The sequence below is a fragment of the Megachile rotundata genome, chromosome 1 (genome assembly GCF_050947335.1).
Source record: "Megachile rotundata isolate GNS110a chromosome 1, iyMegRotu1, whole genome shotgun sequence".
NCBI lineage: Eukaryota > Metazoa > Arthropoda > Insecta > Hymenoptera > Megachilidae > Megachile > Megachile rotundata.
The window spans coordinates 11,116,078-11,141,840 of record NC_134983.1 but is presented as its reverse complement, the minus strand read 5'-3'; the positions used below and the strand labels follow the sequence as shown (position 1 = coordinate 11,141,840).

Sequence of the window (25,763 nt, the reverse complement as noted above, 5' to 3'; positions counted from 1 at the left end):
AATTTATAAATTTACAAACTTAATCCAAATATTCAATGCTTCCGAAAATTAGAACTTGTACAATTTAAAACGTCACTCAAAAGTTTACCAATTCAAAAGAATACAAAATTTGATAATGCAAAACCTTGTAGTCTCAGAAATGTACAAATTCAACAACACGTAACAAACCCACAAAATTTAAAGTTTGCCAATTAAATAATTGTGAAGTTTTATGCACGTGCCCGTCTGCGTTATAAAGCGTATACGTAAACGCACTAACGAGTTCGAATGCAGCACCTGAGTGAATGCAACGAGCTGCAGTGACCCCCGTACTCCACCTTATGGGGTCACGACAGGGGTGGTTCGACCCCCGTAACCTGAGAGTTGTTATGGTGCACGTCGGTTTCGAGGACTACGTCGAGTGTAACGGGGATCCACAAACAAGATGACTCCGTTCAGCTCGTCGACGCGTCGAATCGGAAGGACGAAAGGAAAATTTGAAAGAGGGGAACCAACTGATGGCAGGATACGCAAGATGAATGATCTTCCTTGCGTTTTTTCTGGACATCGTGGCTTAACGAGTTTGGATATGCTTTTGCAGCTTTATGAGATGGACTTATTAGAGGATGTTTGCTTGGAGTTATAGACTTTTCTTATGGGCTTTTGTTTGAGTTGAGTCATTTTTTAACGAGTCGTAAGTCGAATTTCTGCATGTTCTTTGACTTTCTTAATTTTGAAATTTCACATTTGGAAATTGAATATTTGAGAATTTAGGGATTCAGCCAAATGATCATAATGATATTTAAACATTTTCTCAAAAATTTAAATCTTCGTTGGTTCTATAAATTACTAAGATAGAAAATTAATCTCGTGAACAGTTTCAGTATAATAAAGTTCTAGTTTATTTTCCAAGGAGATAATTTTGTTAGGAAAGTTCCGATGGCCCGGTACACAGGCGGAGTTTCCACGAAACATTTAATTACTTTGTTTCGTTTGTCGATCGCATGAGGTTTTCTCGAGGGAAAACCATAAGGGAAATTATATAGAAGCGGTGCATCGGTGCATCGATGCGGTTCCGTCTTTAATTAATTTTGCTTGAAGCCAGGACGTCGTTCGTTAAATTCTTTTAATTAAGCACTTTTAATCAGCAGGAGCAGCTGGGACCAAAAAGCCTACTAACCATCCTCTGATTATATTTATTTTCGTGCCGTCAATAAATTCAGGAATTTTAGCAAATTATTTCGAGATAAATTGTTGAAATACTTTTCCTTAATAAGCATCGTATAATCAGTGAAATAATTAGTGTTCTTTATTGTATAATAAATCAGTCGTAATGAGGGTTCGGCAAACGCTCGTTTATACTTATTAATCTTTAAAAAATTGGCGTTTTAATTGCAAGTGCGATTATATCGTGTACGCGTGTGATTATGTGTGACTTCGAAATGGTAGATTTATATAAATACTTCTTTTTTATTGTTAACAACTTTTAGAGATGTTAATCATGTATACTGATTTTCTTTTTTCATAGAGGTATTTACTTACAATTTGCAACTGTTAAACTAACTTTGATGAAATTTTGATATGATGTTACATGTGATATGTGACAACAAATAATTACTTAAATTTCAAACTTCAAATGTATCAGTCTACTGCAATATTTGAATTTAAAGCTTGAATTATGTTAAACTGCAAAATTGTATGAACCTTGCAATGAAGAAAACAGTTTCAGATAAACGTATCACAATAAAATAATATCATAATAACAAATGTGTATCATAATAACCAAATTAAACTGTAACAAAGTCTAAACTGGCCCAGATTTCGACCCTAGCATTTCCTCTGACTATACATAACATGCCGCATTACGTACGAATTTACTGAGGTTTCAAAGGTCCTCCACACATGAAATTCAATTAAATATCTCCATCTCTATCGCAGAAAATTTGTTCGTAACCAATCCCGTTCGCGTCCTTATCCGCAGCATCCTCGTATCTCTGACAGTCAGAGATCTCGCAGGACTTTGGACGATTTCCACGCAGCGTTGCGCAGGAAAAAGCTTCGTTGTAGTCCTGTGTGTTCCTGCGGGAACAAGCGGAATCGATAGCCGCACATGCGCGTGTTGGACACAGAACACCGAGGGAAAGGAGAGAGAGAAAGAGAGAGCCGTTTCTCCTCTCGCTGGTTCACGTTGAGGAGGGAATCGAGAGGGCAAGGGACGGAACCAACCGGCTCCACGTTGAATCCCTCGCGGATCAGCATCCAGTACTCGCAATAGCACGCTAGTCGCGATCACGCTGCTCGTCCGTGACCGCTTTTGAACCGTCCACCTTGATTCTCGATCCTCGATTCGATCCATCCGCTATTTCCTCGACGGCGTTCAACATCGATATAATAAGGAAAATCCGACTGATTTGCAAGCTTAAATACCTTGATCGATTTGATCGATGACTCTAACACTCACAAGTGTTGTGACACGGTTCATAAGAATAATCTGAGTGGTTTGCAAACTCACCTGAGATTTACATCCTCGGTTTGATAGATTTGAGTTTGTCGACCATGGTGTTTTCTCTGAAGGCTCATCAGTTCACAAGAAAAATCTGAGTGGTTTGCAAGTTAAATTGTCATCCATCTGAGACCATCCTCAATTTTATAGATCAGAGTCAACCATGATATACTCTCTGACACTCAAGGTTCATCGGTTCACAAGGAAAATCTGAGTGGTCTGCAAGTTAAATTGTCATCCATCTGATATCTACATTCTCGATTTGATATATCAGAGTTTATCAACCATGATGGATTCTCTGACACTCAAGGAAAATTTAAGTGGTTTACAAGTTCAACCGTGATCCATCCGAGATCTACATCCTCGATTTGATAGATCAGACTTTACATGACGCATCATTTGACGGCCAAGGTTCAACGCTTCACAAGGAAAATTTAAGTGGTTTGCAAGTTTGGACATCTACATCCTCCATTTGGTATATCTGAGAATCTTCTAACGCTCACTCCGTTCGCAAAGAAAATCTGAATGGTTTGCTAGATCGTGATCCATCTGCAGCCTCGATTTCACAGATCCGACTTTATGATGCATCCTGGCACTCAAGGTTCAATAGCTGACAAGGAAAATCTAAATGACTTGCAACCATGACTCTGGGATCTTGATGTTGTATTTGATCGATCTAAGTTTTTTGACGATTCGATGCTCAAAGCTTATCTGTTAATCAGATAAGTCTAAGTGCTTCTCAAGTTCAAGGCTGATGAATATCTTCATCCTCGACGATTTTATATCCATCGAAAGTTTATCATAAAAAATACTTAAGTGGAAGGTTTAAAACGTGATCCACTTGGGATCCTTAATTCGATCTCAGACTTTATCAACGATGCTCAAAGATCGTGAGTTAATAAGAAAAATCTAAGTGATTTTCAAGTACAGTGATCTTGAATCAGCATTTTAGATTCGATTTAATGTTTGATTGATCGCATCTTTCGGCATTCAGAGTCAGTTAGTAAAAAAATCTAATCCAAAGTGACATTCAAGTTTATCTTTCGAGTGATCGTCTACTGCAATGATTCTGAACTAGATTGATCTGTAATTGATTATCCGATACTCACAGATCGTCACCTAATGAAAAACATGCAAGAATGAGTGGTTTTCAAGTTCAACCATGATAATCCACCCTTGATGCGAAGGATCTGCAATTTTATCGATGGAGCATCAAAGATGCGTCACTTAATAAGAACAATCTAAACCTAAGTGATTTTCAAGTTCAACTGTAACTACTTCGAACCGTCCTTGATCCTCCATCCTGCAGCTGAAGCCTTCTCGGTATCGAGATTAATCTGGAATACCAATCTAAAATTTTATCGATATCTTCCTTTGATGTTCGTCGTCTAAGATGAATCTGAGTGGATCTCAAGTTCAGATGTGATGAAGTGGAAATTATACAAGTGGATTTGACAGAACTCTTTTCATGGATAATATCGACAATATAATCAGTACTATTGCAATTTATAATTTGCAAGATTCTCAATGACTGTGAGAAAGAAATTTAAGTGATTCCTCCACGTGTGTGTTTGACAATTTTCTGCATTTCAAGCACTTCATAGTATGGAACAAATTTCTATAATAGTACCGTTTTCAAGTATGATCTTCAGATAAAATTCATCTCTGAGTTTTTAAGACTGACCATTTTTTACTTTGCAACTTATAATTTCCTGCAAGGACATATTACTGTCTGTTACAGTTAAAATAAATAAAAACAGGTTCTCTTTTATGAGATTGTCTTAAGAATGATCTCAACGGTCGCAGAAAATATCATGTATTCACAAGATTGAATATATCATCGTAACATACTTTGCAATTCATAATTCCCTCATTTCAAAGTCTGACACACAGATATGAAATGTTACTTTACGTGGAACAGTTTTTAAGAAATTAGGCTGCAGACAGTATTAACAATTCGATGGGAGGATGAACTTGAATACGAAACAAGAGCAAACGGCATTGAACAGATTTGGCAGAGATTCTCAAATATAATCTCAACCATCTACCATAAATTTATGAAACCAATCATCTTATACTTCATAAACCTAACCATGAAGTGATTCATAAGAAGTTTAAAACGAAAGAATTTCAAACAGTTTGAAAAGAAGATAAGTTCAATCAAATTTGACTAAAATGATTCTATAAAATACCTTATACTTCGCAAGTTATTCAACAGTGACAGAAGTCAGAAGGTTTGAAGAAGTTTGAGAAAATTGCAAAACGTTTGAAAGAAGTTTAAGGTTTGAAAAATTCGACCAAAGAAATTTTCAAAGTGATCTTTAAAAAATTTTGAAGATTGACAGTTTTGGTCATATCTTCAGCAATGAAGTGACACAAATTAAGTAAAATGAAAAGTTCGACTACGAGAATTTTTGCAAACGTTTGAAGTGAAAGTCTTTAATAGCACGGTGTAATACGTCAGTTATCTGTTCCATTAGCGGCAACGTATTCGGGTAAGAAAATCGAACCGAAATAACGATTTCATTATAGCGGTGATGGTACAGCTCGAATACTCTTGCGAACGAAGGCCTAGGCCGATCCTCGTGATGACTATCATTAAACGATCGCTCGGCCAGGTTCAAGGACTGTCATTGCCACGACACCGTGTTACCCTTCCCTTTTTATAGCGTGGTCTTCGGTCTCGGAAGCTCGAAGACTATCGTGAAAACTACAGACATCTGAATAACAAAACTAAAGACTCTAACATGAAAACTAGAAACTGTGAACAACATGAAAATTCGAGACTGTGAACAACATGAAAACTAGAAAATGTTTTCGAGTAACATGCAAACTAAAATCTACCTAAATAACAAAATCCGTAGACTGAATAACATGAAAACTAGAAAATATCTGTGAAGAACATAGCTAGAGGCTAAACAGCACGAAAAATAGGGAATATGTTTGAATGAAAACTGGGCATGTTTGAATAACATGAAAACTAATGGATATGTGTGTATAAGCCAGTGAATATGTGTATATGAAAATAAAGAATATTTATGAGATAGAACCTAGAAAATATGAATAAAATAAAAACTAGGAAATATGCTGAAATAAGAACTAAAAGCTATTGAATAACGTGAAAGCTAGAAAGCATACAGACAAAATAAAATCTAAGGACAATGTCAGATTAACATAAGAATAAACGATGAAGAAGGTTTAATGATTAAGAATAATTACATCAAGATGATCAATTTGAGTTGATATATCTTAGGATCAGTTTAGACTAATGTTAGTAAGACGGATAAAAATGTCCATAAAATCTTTGTCAGTTTCTATATATTTCATAAATTCTATGAGTATGCTGGATTCATTCCACTCAGACAACTTGCTACATAGTTGAATTAGTTTCTGAACGGAATGGTGTGACTGTCAAATCATCAGGAATCGGAAGCATCCAGGCCTGCCAAATGGACAGATTTTTCAGATGGAAAAGCCACAAGGCACAGGAAGATGTGAGTAGAACGAGAAAGAAAATTACACTTGTTACATCGCATGAAACGTAAAAGCTAAGTCTGCACAGAATGTGATTCTATAAACATTAAAAAACTATGAATCTTTATTTATCTTTCAAAAATATCTTGAAAGTCATTTTAAAACATTAACTATGAATTTTCTAATCAAAATTTTCATATAATCCTATAGATTACACCTAAAATAGGATTAACTACATTAGCTAAGAATGCTAGCCTCAGAAATGCAACTTTCGTCCCAAATATTTTTGTACCACCAAAACTCCATATATTTCTATAACCAATTTAGTCTTTTATTCAAAACATTTTCCATAACTTTTCATCGGTACATCCACAATTTTTCAAGGATCAATTGAAAATTGACTGATTTAGAGGACCATAAACTTGGCCACTTGCTACCGTCCTCTTTTACATTCGATTATGCGAACAGCTGACATGGCCTCTTACGTTTCCCAAAAATGGCCCTAGCAATGCACGAACGACACACTCGGGAGGGTAACAAAGTGGAAGATGAAATTATGCATGTATTAGGAGACCCGACTTAAGCGGGGCTGTTCCAGGTGGAACGAGTTCCGAGAAATTGTAACTTGCTTCCTCGCCGCGTAGGATTGCGTTTTCCGAACCGGTTTCCACGCTTAAAACACACTGCTGTAATAAGTGACCATCTCGCGGAAAGACCTTCTGAATGAACGAGACACTTCTGTCCGTTGCTCCGGTAAACGAGAATTCCTGGTGTACATGACGTTTCATTGGGAAATCGAATTCGCTTGTCAAACATTTTTGTACAAAACCGTATGGGTTTTATAAAAATAGATTTTTAAAATTGTTTAAAATGGACTGAGTGGTTTGTGATAAGAGAAATTAGTTCCTTAGCTGAGGATCATTCGTTGGTCCAAGAAAATCAATTCGATTTAACCTAACTTAATGTAAGTTTGATTTGATCTAACACTAGATTCAGATTCACTTTAAATTATACAATTTATTTTGAATTATAGATACTTCTATCGAAATAGATATTACCTTTTGTTGAAATGAAATATATTTCATCCCTTTAATGTCTTCGACAAATTGATGTGATAATTTTAACAGCAATATCTTCATGTACAATTTGTCGTTGTATTTCACTTTTAATTTAGAAGTAATTGCACATTGATTGTTCGTCTAGAGTTAAACTAACTTTGAGTTAATATTACGAGTCGAATTGTGGGATATTCCCTACAAATCTGTTGTATTTTGAATATTACAAAAAGTCAAATAACATCGAATGAAAGTATGAAGAAGAAAAGGTTGAAAGACAAACTGCAGCATTTGTCAAAAAGATAGAAAAACACCAAGTATTTTCCGTCATCCCCGAGAATGCGATAGTTTAAAATAGTTTCGCCCACAAGTTCGATACAAAGAAGTCGTGGTCGTCGCAGTAAACTTCGTTATCCAAGAAACGTCGCGAAAACAACGTCTTGGCACGAAACGCCATTGCGACAAGGGGTGTGGAAGGTTGGATTCGGGCGGTGACAAATCACGTATTTTTCTCGTTCGGTCAGTGTCTCCGTATTCGGAGCCAAGAAGAGGATTAAATACATTTCGAGGTATTTTTCTTTTTTTCCTCGACGTATCGTTCATCACGACTTTCCTCGAAACGTGACTCCACCGTACTTTCATTTCAACCCTTAATCCAGACTTTAGCCGGTGAATAACAGGATATACGATCTATCCGCAAGCTCCTCGAACGTTGATTAAGATTAAGGTACACTCTGATTCTTTTTCTCGTTAAGGGGGTTGGATATTTCTGATGCATTGCCTGCCATATTGAACGCGTACGGATGACACCTGCATTTCCTACGGGCTTGTTTTTCGCATCTACACGTGACAGACTATTTCCCGATGGACGGGTTTTACGGCCTCGACATGTTTCTTACTTTAGCTTGCCATTTCATGCGTCGAACTGCAATATTTCGGCGTAACGATATATGATGCACAATATTTTTTGATTAAATTTTCAAGGTGAAATTTACGCTTTGATCGCATGTACAAAGGGGTATTAAACTGAGGGAGAAAATTCTATGTGAAATTCTGAACGTCTGCTGTTTTAAAATTTTGAAAATATCCACCTTGACTTGGTCCATTTTTTAAACTGTATGATGAAGTATGTACACGTATGGATAACTACAGTTATTTATTTATTTAAACCTTCATATATTTATATATTTAAACTACTCATATATGAACCAATAATATTAATATATATTTGTATATTTATTACAAAAGCCATTTCACAAAATAACCCTCAAAAGAGCAACAAACGTTCCAATTTCTCTCTCCAATAAAAAGCCAGTGAATTTAAATTGCCACAACTTTTCGAGCGAATTCAACATCACTTCCAAAGATACTCTTCGTGGCTTCTTCGAAACAGCCTCGAGAAAGTTTCTGTTGGTTCGTTAGTCGAAGGAAAGCTCGATCTTTTACACGGCTTTTACTATCGAGTAATAAAGCTCAACGAGAGGCATCGAGGAAAATAAATTGACGCCAGCCTCGTGCCTCTCTACTCTGGCTTTTTCCGGGGAAAAAACGCGAGCCCTCTCGAGGGCAGCGTGAAAGGAGAAAGTGAAGTCGAGTCGAGAGCAAACGCGGCTCTTTCCTCGAGTATAAACTGACATTCAACGAGTGCGAGCTTTCTGCTCTTTTCATTCGCCCGTACTCGGTTTTTCTGACTTGTGGCCATGAAAATTTTAAGGGCACTCCCTGTGCGACGTGGAAATTATTGCATCATCGGTGGAGGACTTCTCGTGGGACCTCAAACTCTTGACAGTGAAATGTCTCCACGTGGAACTTCGTTTCGCGTATACTTCGCGCGAAAGTTGGATTCATTCGAATTTATTGTTGGACAGAGCTACTAACCCTTGAACGTATAGAGTTTCTACTTTGCCGGGACACGAAGATAAATCAGTGATTCATGGGTAATCGAGTGGAAAATCTTGCAAAATGTTCGCGAGGTTTATCGAACCTGGTCATTTTTTGGTGGAACTTTGACGTTTCTATATTTCTGCTTTCCTTCAAATAGTCTGGGCCAAAGGTTAGGTTGCCTCAGGTTAAGTCCGGCTAAGGTTAGGTCCGGACTAAAGCTTAGGTTGCATCAGATTAAGTCTGGGCCAAAGATTAGATCTATATCAGAGTAGGTCTGTATCAGGTTAGGTCTGGGCCATTTGTTAGGTTGCATCAAGGTAGGTCTGGGTCAAAAGTTTAGGTCTGTATCAGGTTAGGTCCGGACCAAAGGTTAATTTATTTATTTACAGTAGTGTTGTTAATCTACATCTGAGTAGAAGATAGTATTTTACAGGTAATTTTAACAGTGTTCGTGTTTTCCAATCTTCATAGTATTTATTTAAGAATATAAATAATAATGAAATAAAAGAGAATCGCTTCAAACAAAAAACCAGCCATTTTGTATTATCAATATTAACGAAATATTTAAGCAGTCGTTTTTATTAGACTTCAAGCTTGAGTAAGTATTTTATAATACTTTTATGTAATCAAGTATATCGGTTTTAAAATCGTTCAAACTCATTCCCTATCTCGTAGATTGCAATCAATTTTGCATGAAGAACATTTATGAAGCTTAGCAAATTTCAAGGCTTCGATTGATATGCTATAAGTACTATTTTGCAACATCTTTATGTCATCAAATAATGGCGGACTTTCCACATTACGAAATCGATATTATTCAATATGTAATCTTTCAAGAAAAATTTTTGTTCCGTTATATTTCTGTAATAATTTGTAATTTCGATCGACAGTTACATAGATTGTAGACCATTCTTCAATGTATGTTACTCACAGCGACCCACGCAAATAGAGTGTATCACGAAGCCTAATACTTATAGTTCAAACATGTCAAATTGTACGTTCATTTTGCATATTAATCCGCTACGTGCATTCTGGTTCCCTTCACTTTGGTTAGTTGACTCGCATTTCCAAATCTAGTAACTTGCTCGATAAACTCAAATTATTTCTAAATGTTTACTGTTCTAAATTTTTTAATATATAGATTGTCTTTAGATACGTAGATAATCTCCAGATTTCAGTTATATTATATTTTATATTTAGGGAAATTATATTTTCAGATTAGTATGTTATCAGATTTACGGGTTAGTAGGTTACTAAATTTTTTAAATTGTATCATCAAATTTCTGGATTACAGGATTATTAAATTTCCAAATTACTAAGTTGTCAAATTTTCAAATTATAAAAGTTCCAAATCTCCAAATCTGCAAATTATAAAATTTCCAAATCTCCAAATCTTCAAATGTCCAAATCTCTAAATCTTCAAATGTCCAAATGTCCAAATCCCCAAATCTCCATATCTCCAAATCTCCGAATCTCCAAATCCCCAAATCCCCATATCTCCAAATCTCCAAATTTTCCTATCTCCAAATATCCAAATTACTCCAAATTACCCGATCACTTCTCTGCTCTGACCATATGGTTAATTTACCTACATCACAACGTTTTTCGAGAATAGCTCCCTGATCGATTAACTTCTCAGTGAGCAATTCGTAACGGAATTCTGAAGAAATTCGTTGTCTTATCGTTCCTTGGTATCTTAGCCGTGTGCACGTCAATAACACGGCTGAATATCCGTGACAATGCGCGAGAGATACGACGAACATAACATCCACGAGTTTCGCATTACAGGAAGAGTCGGCTTATCCACTCGAATCTAATTGTTGTGCCTGTTGGCCGAATGGTGGTTACCGGGTCGTTCACCACATTCACACCCACACCATTGGCCAAGCCAATGGGAGAACAGTCGATATCGCTGTGTAACGTGAACGACCCCTTTCGTTCACCAGCCTCGATTCATCGGGCTTGATGCGCCTCACTGATCTCGAAAATGAACATTTCTTTATTTTTCATGGGTATTTTGCTCTTTACCTTTGTTTAACCCGTAATCGACATGGTGGTCCTTTTGTCGTATCGAATCTACCTATGGAACTTCTACAAATATTTTGGAATACAATCAAAATTATAGGTTGCATATTTATTTATTATTCTTTGCTTCGATCTGCTGTGAAATGTCTTTGAAAATATTCACAAAATTGATACAAAATTTTACTAAAATATCAAAAAACATTTTTGTAATTTTGCAAATAAATTGAGGATAGGTTTAAAGAAAAGATACATGAATATGTTATGAGTGTATACTATGTTACAATAGTCTTATCTAATCGTCTTTATATGTTCCAGTATCGTTAATCTTTTTTAACTGATAAGCATTAAGAATATTGATAAGGCGTTTACTTAGATATATTTATGAAACTCTTAAAATTAAATGTGCCAAACTTCACGTGCTTCAGTATCTTGTAATATCTTTAATATAGATATGATAACATTTTGTACTAAAAATATTGAAGTGTTCACGTACTTCAATATCCAATTTTGAAGCCCTAAGTTATTTTCTAACTCGTTATCATTTGAAACGTTTTATATTTGATAGAAAAAAATTAGCCTCGGTAGAATAGGCTTACAAAGCTTGTCGCGTACAGAGATCGCAGTAGCCTCGATAAACACGTTTGAAAAACATCAAGAATCTGATCCTTTGTGTTCGTATCAGCTGCGAAGCAGTTATCAGGCGTTCTAAGCAATTTCAAGCGACTTCACCCTATCGTTTACGAACAACCCCTGCTCTTCCAGTCGTTTCACCCGCAAGCACGCTCTCAGCCGTCGAAGAATCGCCGATAGAACATCCTATGGGATCCCATGTGCCCTCGAGTACATACACAGCGAAAGAGTAGGGTTGAAGCGAGGAGAAGAGAAGAGAAGAGGCGATCTATCGGGCGTAACAGAACGTGTACACACGGCGAGCCCAGTTTTCTCCTGTCCGTTGTAACGTTTTGTCACAAACACGTGTGTGTCGTATTTCTCTGTATGTGTGTGTGTGTGTGTGTGTGCGTGCGTGTGTCGTGGCCAGAGGCATTGTGTGTTCACCGTGTGGAGCTGTTGCTTGATTAACCGCCGTAGAACGCTGCATGTACACACACGGCCGAGCAAGCAACTTGGCTCTCTCGCATTATTTACAGCTAATGGTTCAAAACGCGGAAGTCCGCTAGCCGTTTCAGATGGACAGGATTTTTCGAAATGTCCTTTTTCACGAGTTAACATAGAGGTTACACGTCTTCCTCTGGCTTAACCTTTGAACGGTAGCTTCCTCAAATTGCATATGAACGTGCAAACACATTTAGTCAATTTGTTTATTCATAGAGACATTATCTTCACGTTTCGCGATGAATTTTAAAATATTTCAATCTTCTTGAACAATATCCCATCTTGTCGATAGAAGGGCAAACTTCCTGGCGCGCAGACATTCGCTGCATGGAAGCAAGTTTCTCCAGGACGATACAGCAGACAGCCATCGGAGCCAAGTCGTCGTTCGATGGGTCGTTATCGTGCAGTCCACGTAGCTACAAAACAATTGAACACCCTGGAAGTTTTCCAGTTGTCTGTTCCGCAACCCTCGTAACTCTGGCCCGTATTTTATCCACGATCCTTTCCGCGCGAAAAACAGCGAGCGTCGTGAAATTTCCTCACGCTCAGCAGTCTCGCGAAATTGATCCGAAACCGACGACGTTCGCCGTGGAGAATTATTCGATGATCGAAGAAAATTGGGTGAATCAGTCCCGCGAAAATCGTGTGCTCAGACCTGCGAGCGTAAAACTGATACGAAATGGATTACCGATCGGAGCAGGTGCCGAGACGAATTCACCTCGCGTTTTCAGACACGTTTCTCGGCTCTTTTTGGCCTCCGTGTTTCCTTCGTGAAACGTACCACTCGTTCCAGGGTGGTAAATAAATTTACTCTCGGCTGGAACGAACGGTTTTGAAACGTGGAATTGATGGTGAAAGGAGATCTAGCTATTGGCTTTTAAACTCGTATCGCGGATGGCCTTTTTGTGGCTCGTGCGCTTTTTGACGTTTGAACGAATGTGATTTAGTGTCGTTTAGTAGTATTTGGCTACTCCGCTGGAAATATTTATGAGCCGGTCGGGTTTTCTACGTGAATTCTATGAACAATTGAATATAAATCTTTCTGTACGCCGATGAGTTTCATTGGGCGATTTATATTTGCGTTTTCAAAAGAAGTCTTCGATTTATGATCAATTTATTTGTAATTTAAATCTACAAATTTGGAGATTTGGGATTTGAACAATTTACGAAAATAATTTTTAGGGAACAGAATTATTTCTAGGAAACATAAGAATGATCGACGACAATTAACGCGTGAAATTGGTGTTTCAGGGTCTGGACAATGTGAGCTCGGCGACCCTCAGGCCTTTCAACTCGGACATCAACACACCGCGGATTGACAGCTATAGGTTCTCGATGGCGAACCTAGAAGGTAAGCTATCAGTCTCGATAACAACGTTCATCAAGATTGAATGTCACTCGCCCTGCAATTTCCGTGGAGCCGTTGTATCGCACGAAAAAGGCGCGTTTCCTTCCAGCAAAAACGGTCGAAGGCTTCAGCTTTGTTCGTCGTCGACGTTCTTTCGCGTTCACCCTCCTATGTAGGACACTTTTTCTGACGTTCCACCCGTTTGCATCGGGTGTTCGGTGAATAAGTTGATGGACGGGATTTCAGGGACAAAAGGAACATTTTATCCGACAAGGTTATAGCAGCGTCTTTTTCGAGAAAAAGAAGGTGGATGCTTTTACGTCGACGATGTCCTCGTTGCGCGTCGATCTTTCTTTGGTTACGTCGAAAGAAATTCTTGCCACCGAATGGTCGGTCGAGTAACGTCCGTGAAATCGAGCCGGAGACTAATGAGCTTTTCTGCGGGCAGAGAAAGAGAGGACGTGGCCGGTAAATGGCAATTTCCGGTGTTTTATTGCACCTTGTGCCTGCGATTTCGTGGCGACGCGCAAACTGTTCGACCGAGAATTCGTTACGACGCGACGATCGCCTTCCAATAACGGTTCTTTGCCATCGTAAATCATAGTTATCGGTTTGCGCGAACGCGAAATAGACATTCAGAAGAGTTTAACAATTCCTTGGGGATGATAAGAAGAATATTACCCCAGAACCGTGTCTGGCATCGATTACTATTCTACCTATTAAGATACCAAAGATGATTTATGTGGATCTCGATTTTCTGAACATTTTTATCATTTGGAATGTTCGAAAAGTTTCAGTTCATTTTGGGTATTTCGTGTGATGGACAATTTTGGAGTAGAATCTGCAAGTGACACTCGTGAATATCGATGGGTAGTTTGCAGGTCGACGATCTGAACATTTCTGTATTTGTCGGCTTGACAATTGGAGACCTTAGAGTTCGGAAATCTGAGAGTATTTAGTAATAATGTTACAAGTTTTGTAAATGTCCACATTGATCTTTAAATTTGTGAACTTTTAAATATGCACACATGAAAATTTTGATGAAAATTCTAAATTCCAGATTAAAATTCTAAAACGATCAAAGTTAAATTAAAAACGTGATTCTTAAAGTTGTCCAGAGAGTCGCCTTGAAATTAATCGTATCGAGCTTTGCATCGCAAAGAACATGCAAAAGAAAAAGTAAAAATTCCTCGCTGGCTTCTATTTAACTCTAAAAGTAAAGCCCCGAGCGTCTCGTAAGCAGAATCGAGCGTAGAAAATTCGACGTTGGTCGAACGTGTTCCAACGTTTGGTCGTGGGTAGAATCGCCGGTCACGTTTAACTCGTCCCCTGCGGCGATTCTGCGGCAACAGCAGCTGCAACTGCAGTGTCGAGCCTCGCACCTACATCGGCATCGGCTTTATCTGCCATCTTTTGAACTAGCTATAGCCCTCCTGCGTCTCGAGAAAAGTCCTAGACCCGTTCCGCACCAGCGTCATCGGGTAACCGCACGTTGCGCACGCTCCACAATGTGAAAAATCCGTTTTGCGGTTCCGTGATCCTTTGCGTCCTCTTCACCGTCGAATAACGCAGGACATTGCATTCCTTATTCTATTAAACGGCTAACACTGTTCATCTTCAAAAATTATGATACGTTTGTGACATCACTATACAAATATGTACAAATACGCTGCATCAATTTACATTCAAACAAGATACCCAATTTATATACTTCTATTATAAGACATGAAACGTACATAATATAAATAGTACATTTACGAAGCACACCGTTGCCGTAAGTTTAACAGATCCACTTTATCGCACCTCACGACTATCATGTTTCTTTCTTCGCTCGATCAACCATGTTCCAAGTTCGCTGACGCCGAAGAGAAGTTCGGAGAAAATCTTTCGCTCGCTTAACTCTTTTTCCCAACAGCTGTTTCGCGAAGTTTTGCGAGCCGATAAGCAATCGCTGCGATTGAAAATGTGAGTTGTGTCCTTAAAGAATGACGTAAAATCGTGTCGATAAAAGAACACAACGTAGCTTTTGTGCTTACCGATATCGCGGAACGACCGTAGCGAGTGTCGTATCGCGGGAGGATAAGAAACTCGTACACACGTGCGATACCCTGGATATTGACATTTATGAATTCACTTAACCCTTCCGTTACCACCCTGGATATTGTCTACGGTGAATATGCAATTACACAGTATCGTGTTCTTAATCGTTTGCTAATGCAGTTCACTTTCTTATTTCAAAATTCTCATTTTATTTTTTATGAAAGCATCTCTCAGTTACCTCATTAAATAGTTAAATTATAATTAATATTGAAGGTATGTTTTAATGGAGAAACATGTAATTATATATGTTATGTTATACATATTATGAAGATAAATTGAAACAAAATAATTTATGTTCATGCTACCATTAAGCGCATACATTTTTATTATCGTGTAATATTGTATGCATGAAACTTTATTCGCAGTGTACGAGATATTAGCACGTCTTCGTCACCTGTTTCCATCTCGTTAATTTATTCTCTTTTGACAAATTGTTTCTTCTTAGTCGAAAAGGAACATCCGGCGGAAAAGGTCGGAGGCAGAAATTGCCAGAGGGCCAGAACCGGTCGTATTAGGTTCCAGCTTCCTCTGACGAATAACGACGCGAGTTTATTTCGCTGTCACCCCTTCATCCTGCGGCCATAATTCACCCCGTGGATTTTATTACGATTCCGAGACACGGCTTTCTTACCTCGCCGAGGGTGAATTTATTTTCCGAGACCGTAAAGGTGGTTGTAATCGTGGCACGCGATGAACGTCGCATGGTAACGCGTTTAGAAATAAAGGGAGAGATTTTCTGGAAAATTTACTTAGATATTAAATGATGCTTTATGTAAAGATACAAGACACATAGATTCCAAAAGCGCAATTAGCTAATTGCAGAACATTTAGACATTTCTCTTCTACAAGGGTTGTAATGGAACTTTTACTAAAGTTTTTTTTAATATGTTCGAGTACACTAAAATCGAAATTTTAATTTATTGACGTTCTTCAAGAATATTGTCGATGATTTTCTTTATCAATTTCACCCAACATCCCCAAATCTTCAAGTATAAATTTTTTACTTCAATATTCCAAATAAACTAATTGAATTTCAAATTTTGTATTTATCAAATTTTTCCATAATGTTAAATGTTCGATTGAAGGAGATTTTCATAAATTTCGTGGTATCTTTCCGAGAAACTTGATTTATCTTTTCAATTAAAAATGACAGCTTTACGTGGTAGCAGATAAAAGTTTTTCACAAGAGCGAAAGATTCATTGAAGTTTCTTAACGCCTTTAAACTTCGAATACGTTCTTTTCATGCATTAAAGAATAATTTGGAAGGTGGAAATTTATTCAGAAGTGCGGAGCTTCTTGAATAGAAATCAGTTTCGATGCAAGAAAGTTTCGAAGAAATATACAATACCAGCAGTATTGATTTTCGGTTTATAATAACTAAAGTTACGAACAATATCGCGGTATCTATTTTAATTATACATTTCAATCTTCGTGATTCTCGCGTTTATTACAGTTGATGAAACTTGTAAGGTTAATTAAGACAAGACTTTCAATGAAATTTAATAACCTGTTATAACTCGATAGAGGATTTCTAACAAATTATATGAAAGCAACTTTCCTGCATTTTTCAAACTCTGTTACTCTTAATATTTCTGTTGATTGGGCTTATAATTTAGGATTAGGATTTGTTCAGTTTTTGGTAGTCAAGGAATACAAAATTTGGAATATAGAGATTTTAGAATGAAGAAATTTTTTAACTTAAAAATTAAAGTTTAGAAATTTAAGAACTTAGAAATTTGAGGTTTAAAAATATAATATTTCAAGACTTTTTAAGCTAACTAATTAACAGTTCTCCCTCTTGTATTTGAATCATTTTACTCCTTTTGTAAGTTAAATGAAAAATATTTAAAGGAGAATATACCATAGCAATTACGCGAAATGTAACGCGAATGGTAACCGAGTTGAAAATAAACGTCCTTGCCCGATTTCAAGCAGGATAACACGACGGGTCAAAAAATTGCTCTCAAACGAGAGAGAAACGTCGCTGGAGAAAAATTATTACTGCAGATTAGTCCACTGTTGACTTCTTGCGACACGGCTAAAACAATTGCAATTATATTTCACGGTAATGCTGCAGACCTGACTAACGAGCCCCGCAGCTGTTTTATCGTGTGATGCAGCCTTAAAGTTTCTTACGTTTAACCTAATTACATACTTCTCCTCGCGGTCTACTGTACTTTGTGCTGATGCGACGATCTGTTTAATTGCACGAAAAAAACTGTTTTCTTCGAGGTACTTGTTTCATGCATCGTCTACGATTCTCGTTCTACTCGTTTTAAAAATACCCCCTCAAACTTTTCTGGATTTAAATAAAATTTATTTGAGTAGGATTTAAATGAAATGTATTAAAATGTAATTTAAATAAAATGTATCCAGTCAAATATCTTTTAAAGGAATATTTTTTAACTGAATCAACAGTATTCGCATACACATGGTATACACCATATATACATATGATTTGAACATAGTAAAGCAGACAATAGAGACAATTAATGCTAAAGTAGTTTTAAATGAATTCAGCAAACTTTTCAGCTTAAAAGTTTTAAGATTAATATCTGCCAACAGCAATATCTTTAAATTTGAACTAAAGTAGAAAAATAAATATATTGATGATATGTGAACTGCCTAAGACATTGAATCTTTGCCTCGACGAAAGTTTATATTTTTATAAAAATTTCTTAATAAGTTTTGTCACTTCAAATAAGGGTCATTCAAAAGATTATTTAAATATACAGTGTCATGTGACATATAAACATTAATAAAAGCGATACAAATAATAATTACTGACAATTAATATAAAACAAACAACTTCTAATTCATCAAACTACCCTACTCAAATTTTCGAATGTGCAAAAATTTGAACGTGTTAACAATAATGGCCTATAATTCATTATAGGTAGTATGTGTCATAATTGACACATTAAGCAAGAATTTCAAGCAGTTTCAAATTGGTCACACATGATCGTGACTGGCCTTGCTTTCCGACATCTTTCAGACGTTTCGTGCACAAAGACGATGCGTACACACGCAATGCCAAGGGTAGTTGCATTAGTGTGTACACTAAAAGCTACTGAAACGAGACGTTTCATGACGCAGGGCGGGGCTCATTAGTTAATTAAACAAACTGTGGGCCATGTGCACGCGATCGAAGGTTACACGGTCCCCCTATTGTTGAAGAGTGTCTAGCGCTTCGCTCGTTTGCACACGATTCGTTTTTTGACCACGATTCTTCACGCGAGCAGGTATCGTGCAGACGTTTTTCGAGAAATTCGATCGTCGTTTACGGGGATTTCGTGGGTTTGTAGCTGGGCGGGAAAATATTCGAGAAAGTCGAAAGCGTAAGCGACAGATTGCATTGGTGCAGTTTCGACAGAATTTCACAAAAAGTTTACGTGTGTTTGCTTTCTGATGCGAACTGGGAATAATAAGTTGGACGGTGTTTTTGGATGTTATGTAAGGATGGACGAATATGGGTTAGGAGACGTGATTTATCGAAATTTCGATTTGAGAGTTTGGGGATTTGAGAATTTGGGAATTTCGGAATTGGGAATGTGGTAATGGGAAATTTGAAAATTTGGGGATTTGAGTGTTAAGGGACTTGAAAGTTGGGGACTTGAGAGTATGTGGATTTGAGGAATTAGGGACTTGAAAATTTGGGAATTTTAGAATCTGGAATGTGGTAATGGGAAATTTGAGTATTGAGGGACTTGAAAGTTGGGGTTTGAGAATTTGGGAATATCAGAATTGGAAATGTGGTAATGGGAAATTTGAAAATTTGGGGATTTGAGTATTCAGGGACTTGAAAGTATGTGGATTTGAGGAATTAGGGACTTGAAAATTTGGGAATTTTAGAATCTGGAATGTGGTAATGGGAAATTTGAAAATTTTGGAATTTGAGAATTAAGAGATTTGAAAGTTGGGGTTTGAGAATTTGGGAATATCAGAATTGGAAATGTGGTAATGGGAAATTTGAAAATTTGGGGATTTGAGTATTCAGGGACTTGAAAGTTGGTGATTTGAGTATTGGGGGACTTGAAAATTAGGGATTTGAGAATTTAAATATGTGGAAATTGAGAATTTAAGAATTTAGGAAATTGACTGTTTGGTAATTTAAAAACTGAGAAAATTGAGATGGAAATTTGAGAGCTTAATAATTTGAAAATTTAGAGAACTTGTGAATTGTAGATTTTGAAACTGAGAATTTGAGAATTTATAAGTTTAACACCTCCAAACTCCATAATTTGAAGAATCCAGTAATAAAAATGAAAAATGTAGAACTTCAATGACTTAAAAACTCAAAACATTTTAAATTAACAAAACCTGCAATTTAAACAACTAAACAATTTAAAAATAAAGAGTTTACAAATATAAAAATTAAAAAATGTTTGAGAGTTTTTTTTATGAGATTTTGAGATTTTGTCAGTACAGTTGTTTTCGTTTATCGTTGTACAGAGAATCAATCTAGGGCCTATAGGATCTGGAAATTGTCAAGGTAATTGCAACACGCACCATATAGGAGAGTTTCATTGTGACGGTCGTTCGCCTCGCTCGATGTATCGGCTGCCAATTAAGCACGATAGGAAATTGTTGTTAGAGTTTCGCGAAAAAATATTGCTGTGTCAACCTGCACTTCGTCACGTGTAATGGCCATGCAAAATACTTCCCTCTTGTGGTGCGTGCTTTCGGTACAAATATTGCATCGATTCTCTTGTAGTATCCGTTTTTGAGGCCATCGAATTTAACTTCTCACGTGAAACTTACAGTTTCAAGCATCAGTCGTATATTCCAAATTGATTACCCAATAATATTGTTTATTTTGAATTGTATATTTATAAATTTTATATCGTATATTTTTGTATTGCATATTATCTGTTATATATGTCTTACAGTTTTTGCATTTTTAAATTTTTCAAGTTTATAATTTCTATGTTTAGTGGTTTTCAAACAACAAATTATTAAATTTATAAATTATTAAATATTCAAATTTTTGTACTTGAAAAGTTTCAATTCTACAAAATTTTTAAAGATACAAATCTACAAATTGACGAATTTACAAATTGACAAATATACAAATTTTCAATTGGACAAATTTTCAAGCTTATTTAATTAATGTTAGTTATTTTCAAAATTTTCTTGATATATTTTTCTTTATTTTATACATGTATTTTAGTTAAACTGACTTTTATTTCTCTGCCAAATAAAAAATAATTCTCACCGCAGTTCAACGCATTGCACGAAAAATACTTCCCAAAACAAAAAATTCTCAGCGAAATAATTTGAGAATTTTATTTCCCAATTATCTGAATCGAAATACGTGTTTCCATTGTACCAGAACTCACAATATAAAATCTGCTGTTCACGTTGGAATCGTTACGCGGCCAGCGCTGATAGCATTATCAAAAGACTAATTACGCTGCAGTGCAACTCATTAACGGTGTATCTATGCAGAACGATCGATCCGTTCGAATTATCGCACGGTTCATCCGTTTTCCGGGTTCGGATAGTAAGCTCTCTGCGTGGAGACCTATAGAAAAGTGTTTAAATCCACAGAGCATAGAAAAGTGTGAACACAAATGTGAATATTGATGAGTTCCATAAAAGAGTCACTGGATGCTCGAAAGCGACAGTGTCGAATAAATAATCGTCAGGGAATGCAAAAAAAGAGAGAAAGAAAAAAAACAAAATAGGAAACTCTTTTTGTTCAATCTGCAACGAGTACTTGCCTGGAGCACGCTCGACTCGAGCGTTCAATTATTTGACTGGTATTGTTTAATTTGCTTCGTTCGAGCCTCGCTGAAATGCGCTTTAATTCGCTTGTGGCCTCTTTAGCGTGGCCCGGCTACCAGCTTATAAATATCGCGATCTGCTCGAACACGCGCGACGGGAAACCATATTGTTCGAGGAGAGAACTCGAGAAATTAGCCTTCTTCGAGGTGCGTAAAATTTAACCCTCTTTCACTGATGAGTGAGTTTAGAGACAAATATCTGAGCTGCGATTAACAGATTTTTGTGATAAACAACTTTCAGCGGTAGTGAAATTACGGGAACGATTTTCACTGTTTCATGTCTCTGGTTGTGGGAGTGGATACCTGATCGAACTGTTTTTGATTTGTAAAGAAATAATCAAGAAATATTTTTTGTCGAAATTAATCTACGTGTCTATTTTGCGACACTTTGATATTTGAAGATTAACAATAATAATTAAACTGTTATTTAACTTTTCAAATAAAAAATGTGACAGCAAAGTGTAAGTCAAGTATTCACTTTCTGACATGATAAAATGCATGAAATATATTTGAAAACGTTTATACATCATTTTTATACAAATATATTATAATTTTGTTAATTTCGAATTTGATTTCAATGGTTTATAGTGGCTTGCTTTTATACAATAATACCCTTTATTCATCTTCTTAATTGAAATTATTTTGAGTTATACATTATGAACTACGATAAAAATTGTCATGATCATAAAACAAAGTTTTTGTGACCTTATATGGGAAATTTTTGCTAGCATCAAACAAATGTGACATAAGTGCTATTTTTAATAACATTCGTTTCGAAATGCGCCGTTTGATGTAGAGCTATATAACAGTAATTTGCAAAGTGATTCTAAAAACTGGAATAGCTTGCAATTTGTCTAAAAGAACGTATACGCGATGGAAATATACTACTGCGTTTTTACGAGGTCGTATCTTAAAATATGGAACAACACATTAATAAAATTGAATTTCTTGTAAATAGAATGGTATTGTTTCTCGTTCTGGTAATGTGAAGATTAAATATTACGTACAATCATGCTTATGGCAAATTTTATAAGTTTGTTTCATTTATTTTTTGAGTCAAACTATAAGCACGCAATTTCTGTAGTTGAAAACTACGCGAGAAGAAAAATCGATAAAATTTAGCGAACGTTTGCGAAAGAAGAAACGTTAGACGTCACAATGATTTTAAAAAGCACGCATATTTTTGCAACGGTTCGTGTCAGTGTCGAAATAAAGACCATCGACCGAATTTCTGTAATAATTTTTTATATTTTTACTATATTGGAACCAATGCGATATAACGCATGGATTATGTATGATGATATGGTAATGCAACGCATGGTAATAAATAGCATGGTAATAGAACGCATCAAGGTTTAATACGTGGCTATAGAACGCGTGGCGATATAACATATAGTAATTCTAGCGCGTGGCGATATAACGCAAGGTGAACTTAGCACATGGCGATATAACGCGAGGTAAATTTGGCACTTGGTGATATAACGCAAGGTAAATTTAGCATACGGCGATATATCGCGAGGTGAATTTGACACGTGGCGTTATAACGCGAGGTAAATTTGCCATGTGGCGATATAACGCGAGGTAAATTCGGCACGTGGCGTTATAACGCGAGGTAAATTCGGCACGTGGCGTTATAACGCGAGGTAAATTCGGCACGTGGCGTTATAACGCGAGGTAAATTCGGCACGTGGCGTTATAACGCGAGGTAAATTTGCCATCTGCGATATAACGCGAGATAAATTCGGCACGTGGCGTTATAACGCGAGGTAAATGTGCCATGTGGCGATATAACGCGAGGTAAATTTGGCACGTGGCGCTATAACGCAAGGTGAATTTGGCACATGGCGATATAACGCGCGGTGAGTTGGACGCTTGATGATACGACGCCTGGTGATATAACACGTGGTAAATTTGGCGCACGGTAATATAACGGAAGGTAAATTGGATACGTGGCGATAAAACGCATAGTATATTTTGACATACATAACAAATCTGGTATGGTGATGTAACACGTAGAAAATTGAATGCGTCTTGAATCTAGTACCTGGCAATATAATACGTGACATGATACGTATATAACACAATGCAAATTAATGTAACATAAAAATAGAGTAAAATGTGTGATGCAAGCAGTCAAATAATATTCTATCCTATACCTGCTAGTACAAAACAGTAATATTACAATTTTTTACCCTAAATATTATACATGTTTATGTACTTAAAATTCCGTGAATATTCATCATTCCCAACAATGAAACTTTCATCCACAAAAGATTGAAATTTCATTATTTTCATCGCAGCTGAAAGTTAATAATTTCTTTGGCCGGAACCAATTAAAATTCAATTGCCATAGCAACAGATGATTGTGTTTCCTGCCGCAATTGATTAAATAATGATACAGCTGCAACGTCAGATTCAACCTCAATAAAAACCAACATCGTTAACATTTGAAACAGTGTCTGAATTTGAAGTTGTTCTACGTTCTTTACCGCAATCTCTCGGGAATACTTGTCGTCTTCAGGTACCCGGAACGACTTGTTAAAGTCGCCGCCGCTCGCTAATTAATTTACTAATTATCTTCGCTTAATCGTCGATCCGTGACTCTGGTTCACTGTTCTCTTGTGCGTGAACGTAAAAAAAAAGAATTCGTTACTTGAATTCACGCTGAGGTAACATTAAGGATGCGGGAGAAGTTTGAGCATTTTGTAGCTCCTTGTAAACGAGAGTTTAATCTTAATTGGATAATCGAGTTCAATGTTAATTCGACCATCGGGCTACATTTGTATTCGGCCATACGGAAGTGGTTCAAATAAATTTCTTGATAATGAGATAACACGTGAAGTCGTTTAATTTCGCAATTTCGCAGGTCGTTTAATTTCCCGTACAAAGTATCCGAAACAATCAATGAAAGTCATTATTCTCGAAACAATTAGTGTTCCATTTACCGAAAAAAAAATTCACAACACATGTCTTACAAATTACCAATTTTAAAATAATATTTTATGTATGCAGACTGTTGTGCAGCAAAATTGTACGAAAGGTATTTACTATCGCAATAAACAGACCACTCCTTAATGTCTGTCGACAAATGAAAACCGAAGCTTTGAACGAATTGCAGAGGAAAGTAATTAAGTTGTGAAACAGAGTTATATCAGAATGATGAATGAAACTTTCGTGTTATCGAGAAATAAGACGATTTCGATTTCGAACGATGAAAGAAATTCGAACAATGATCTATCGTTGTTGTAAACAAGACAGAAATGTCTTGGATTGACGCGCAAAAGTGAACGATAAGTGTAACAGATTCACAGAAAGTATTGCGGTATCGTCGATAAAATTAATGAGTACTAGTCGGAGGATCATGGGGTCAGACACAATTGTTTACGCTCAGCTGACGCCACGATGGAAAACTCGATTTTCGTGGACGAACGATAGCCGCAAACGGTGGCAAGAAAATATTGGCCGTCAAAGACGAGCCAGTATATTGTGATTTATGCGGCTCGATTAATCTGGGTTACCGCGTTTATCGTTCGGTTTGCGTATTCGCATAATCGGCTAGGGTGAACGAACCGTCGGTTCGATTGCAATCGTGGTTGGCTACGTTGCAGGAAAAATGTTAAGTACTGTAGAAGTTTCAATACTGTCTAATTGACAACTGTAACTTATTAGCGTGTTAATAGCACTCATGTGTCGACTTCAATTTAATTAATTAAGGTGAAGATAAATTTCCTCAAACCCAAAAACTGTAGCGACAATACTGACTATTGTAAATGTTGTAACTACATTAAAACTTAGGTTAGGTGAAGTTTGATGCAGGTTAGGTTATATCAATATTAAGTTGGTACAGGTTAGATCAAGATTAATTTTGTGGAGGTTATGGTCAAGGTTAATTAAATACAGGTTACATGGGATTATAAATAATTTCATTGTGCTCAGGTTAGGTCAAATTCAATTATGATTGACTTAGATCATAGTTTAGTTAAGTCTGTTAATTGTAATGGAAATCAGATAAGATTTGCATGAATTAAATCGCAGGTAAATCAGAGTTAAGCCAAGTGTAGACTTGATCAGATTGATAGGGCTAAGTCAAGGGTTAGTTTTGTTTGTGAATTTTTTAGAAAAATCTGAGTTAGTTTAGTCCAAATTAGTTCATGTCTGATTTACTAAGATCAAACTAGTGATAAATTAGGTTCAGACCAGATTGGAAAAATATTATACAGCTCGTGATGAGGTTATGGTTTTAGTTTAACGACCAGCTAAGGATAGGTAAACTGAAGGTTACGTTGCCAAATTACATCAACTAATGCGATTGGATTAGATCAAAGTTAGTTTCAGTCCAAAGTAGATCGTCATTAGGTTAGGTCAGGTTTGGATTAGTTCGACATGAGTCATTTCGAGATAAGCACCGAAATACATGCTAAATACGTCCAAACAAATCTATCATAATTAAATACATATCATTATTGAATATAATTAATTGAGTATAATTAAATAA

At 36.5% G+C, this 25,763-nt stretch overlaps 1 protein-coding gene across 4 annotated transcripts in view; it reads left to right on the top strand.

The window, feature by feature from the left end:
- Positions 1-25,763, top strand: part of LOC100877198 (uncharacterized) — a 187,821-nt gene that overhangs the window by 142,571 nt on the left and 19,487 nt on the right. For 3 of the 4 annotated variants that reach the window (XM_012280697.2, XM_012280696.2, XM_012280698.2), the window contains one exon: positions 13,285-13,384. In XM_012280697.2, the coding sequence (XP_012136087.1) occupies positions 13,285-13,384 (100 nt within the window). Of the gene's footprint in view, positions 1-5,837; positions 5,977-13,284; positions 13,385-25,763 lie in introns of those variants that run through there. The other variant, XM_076536705.1, reaches the window with a different exon arrangement.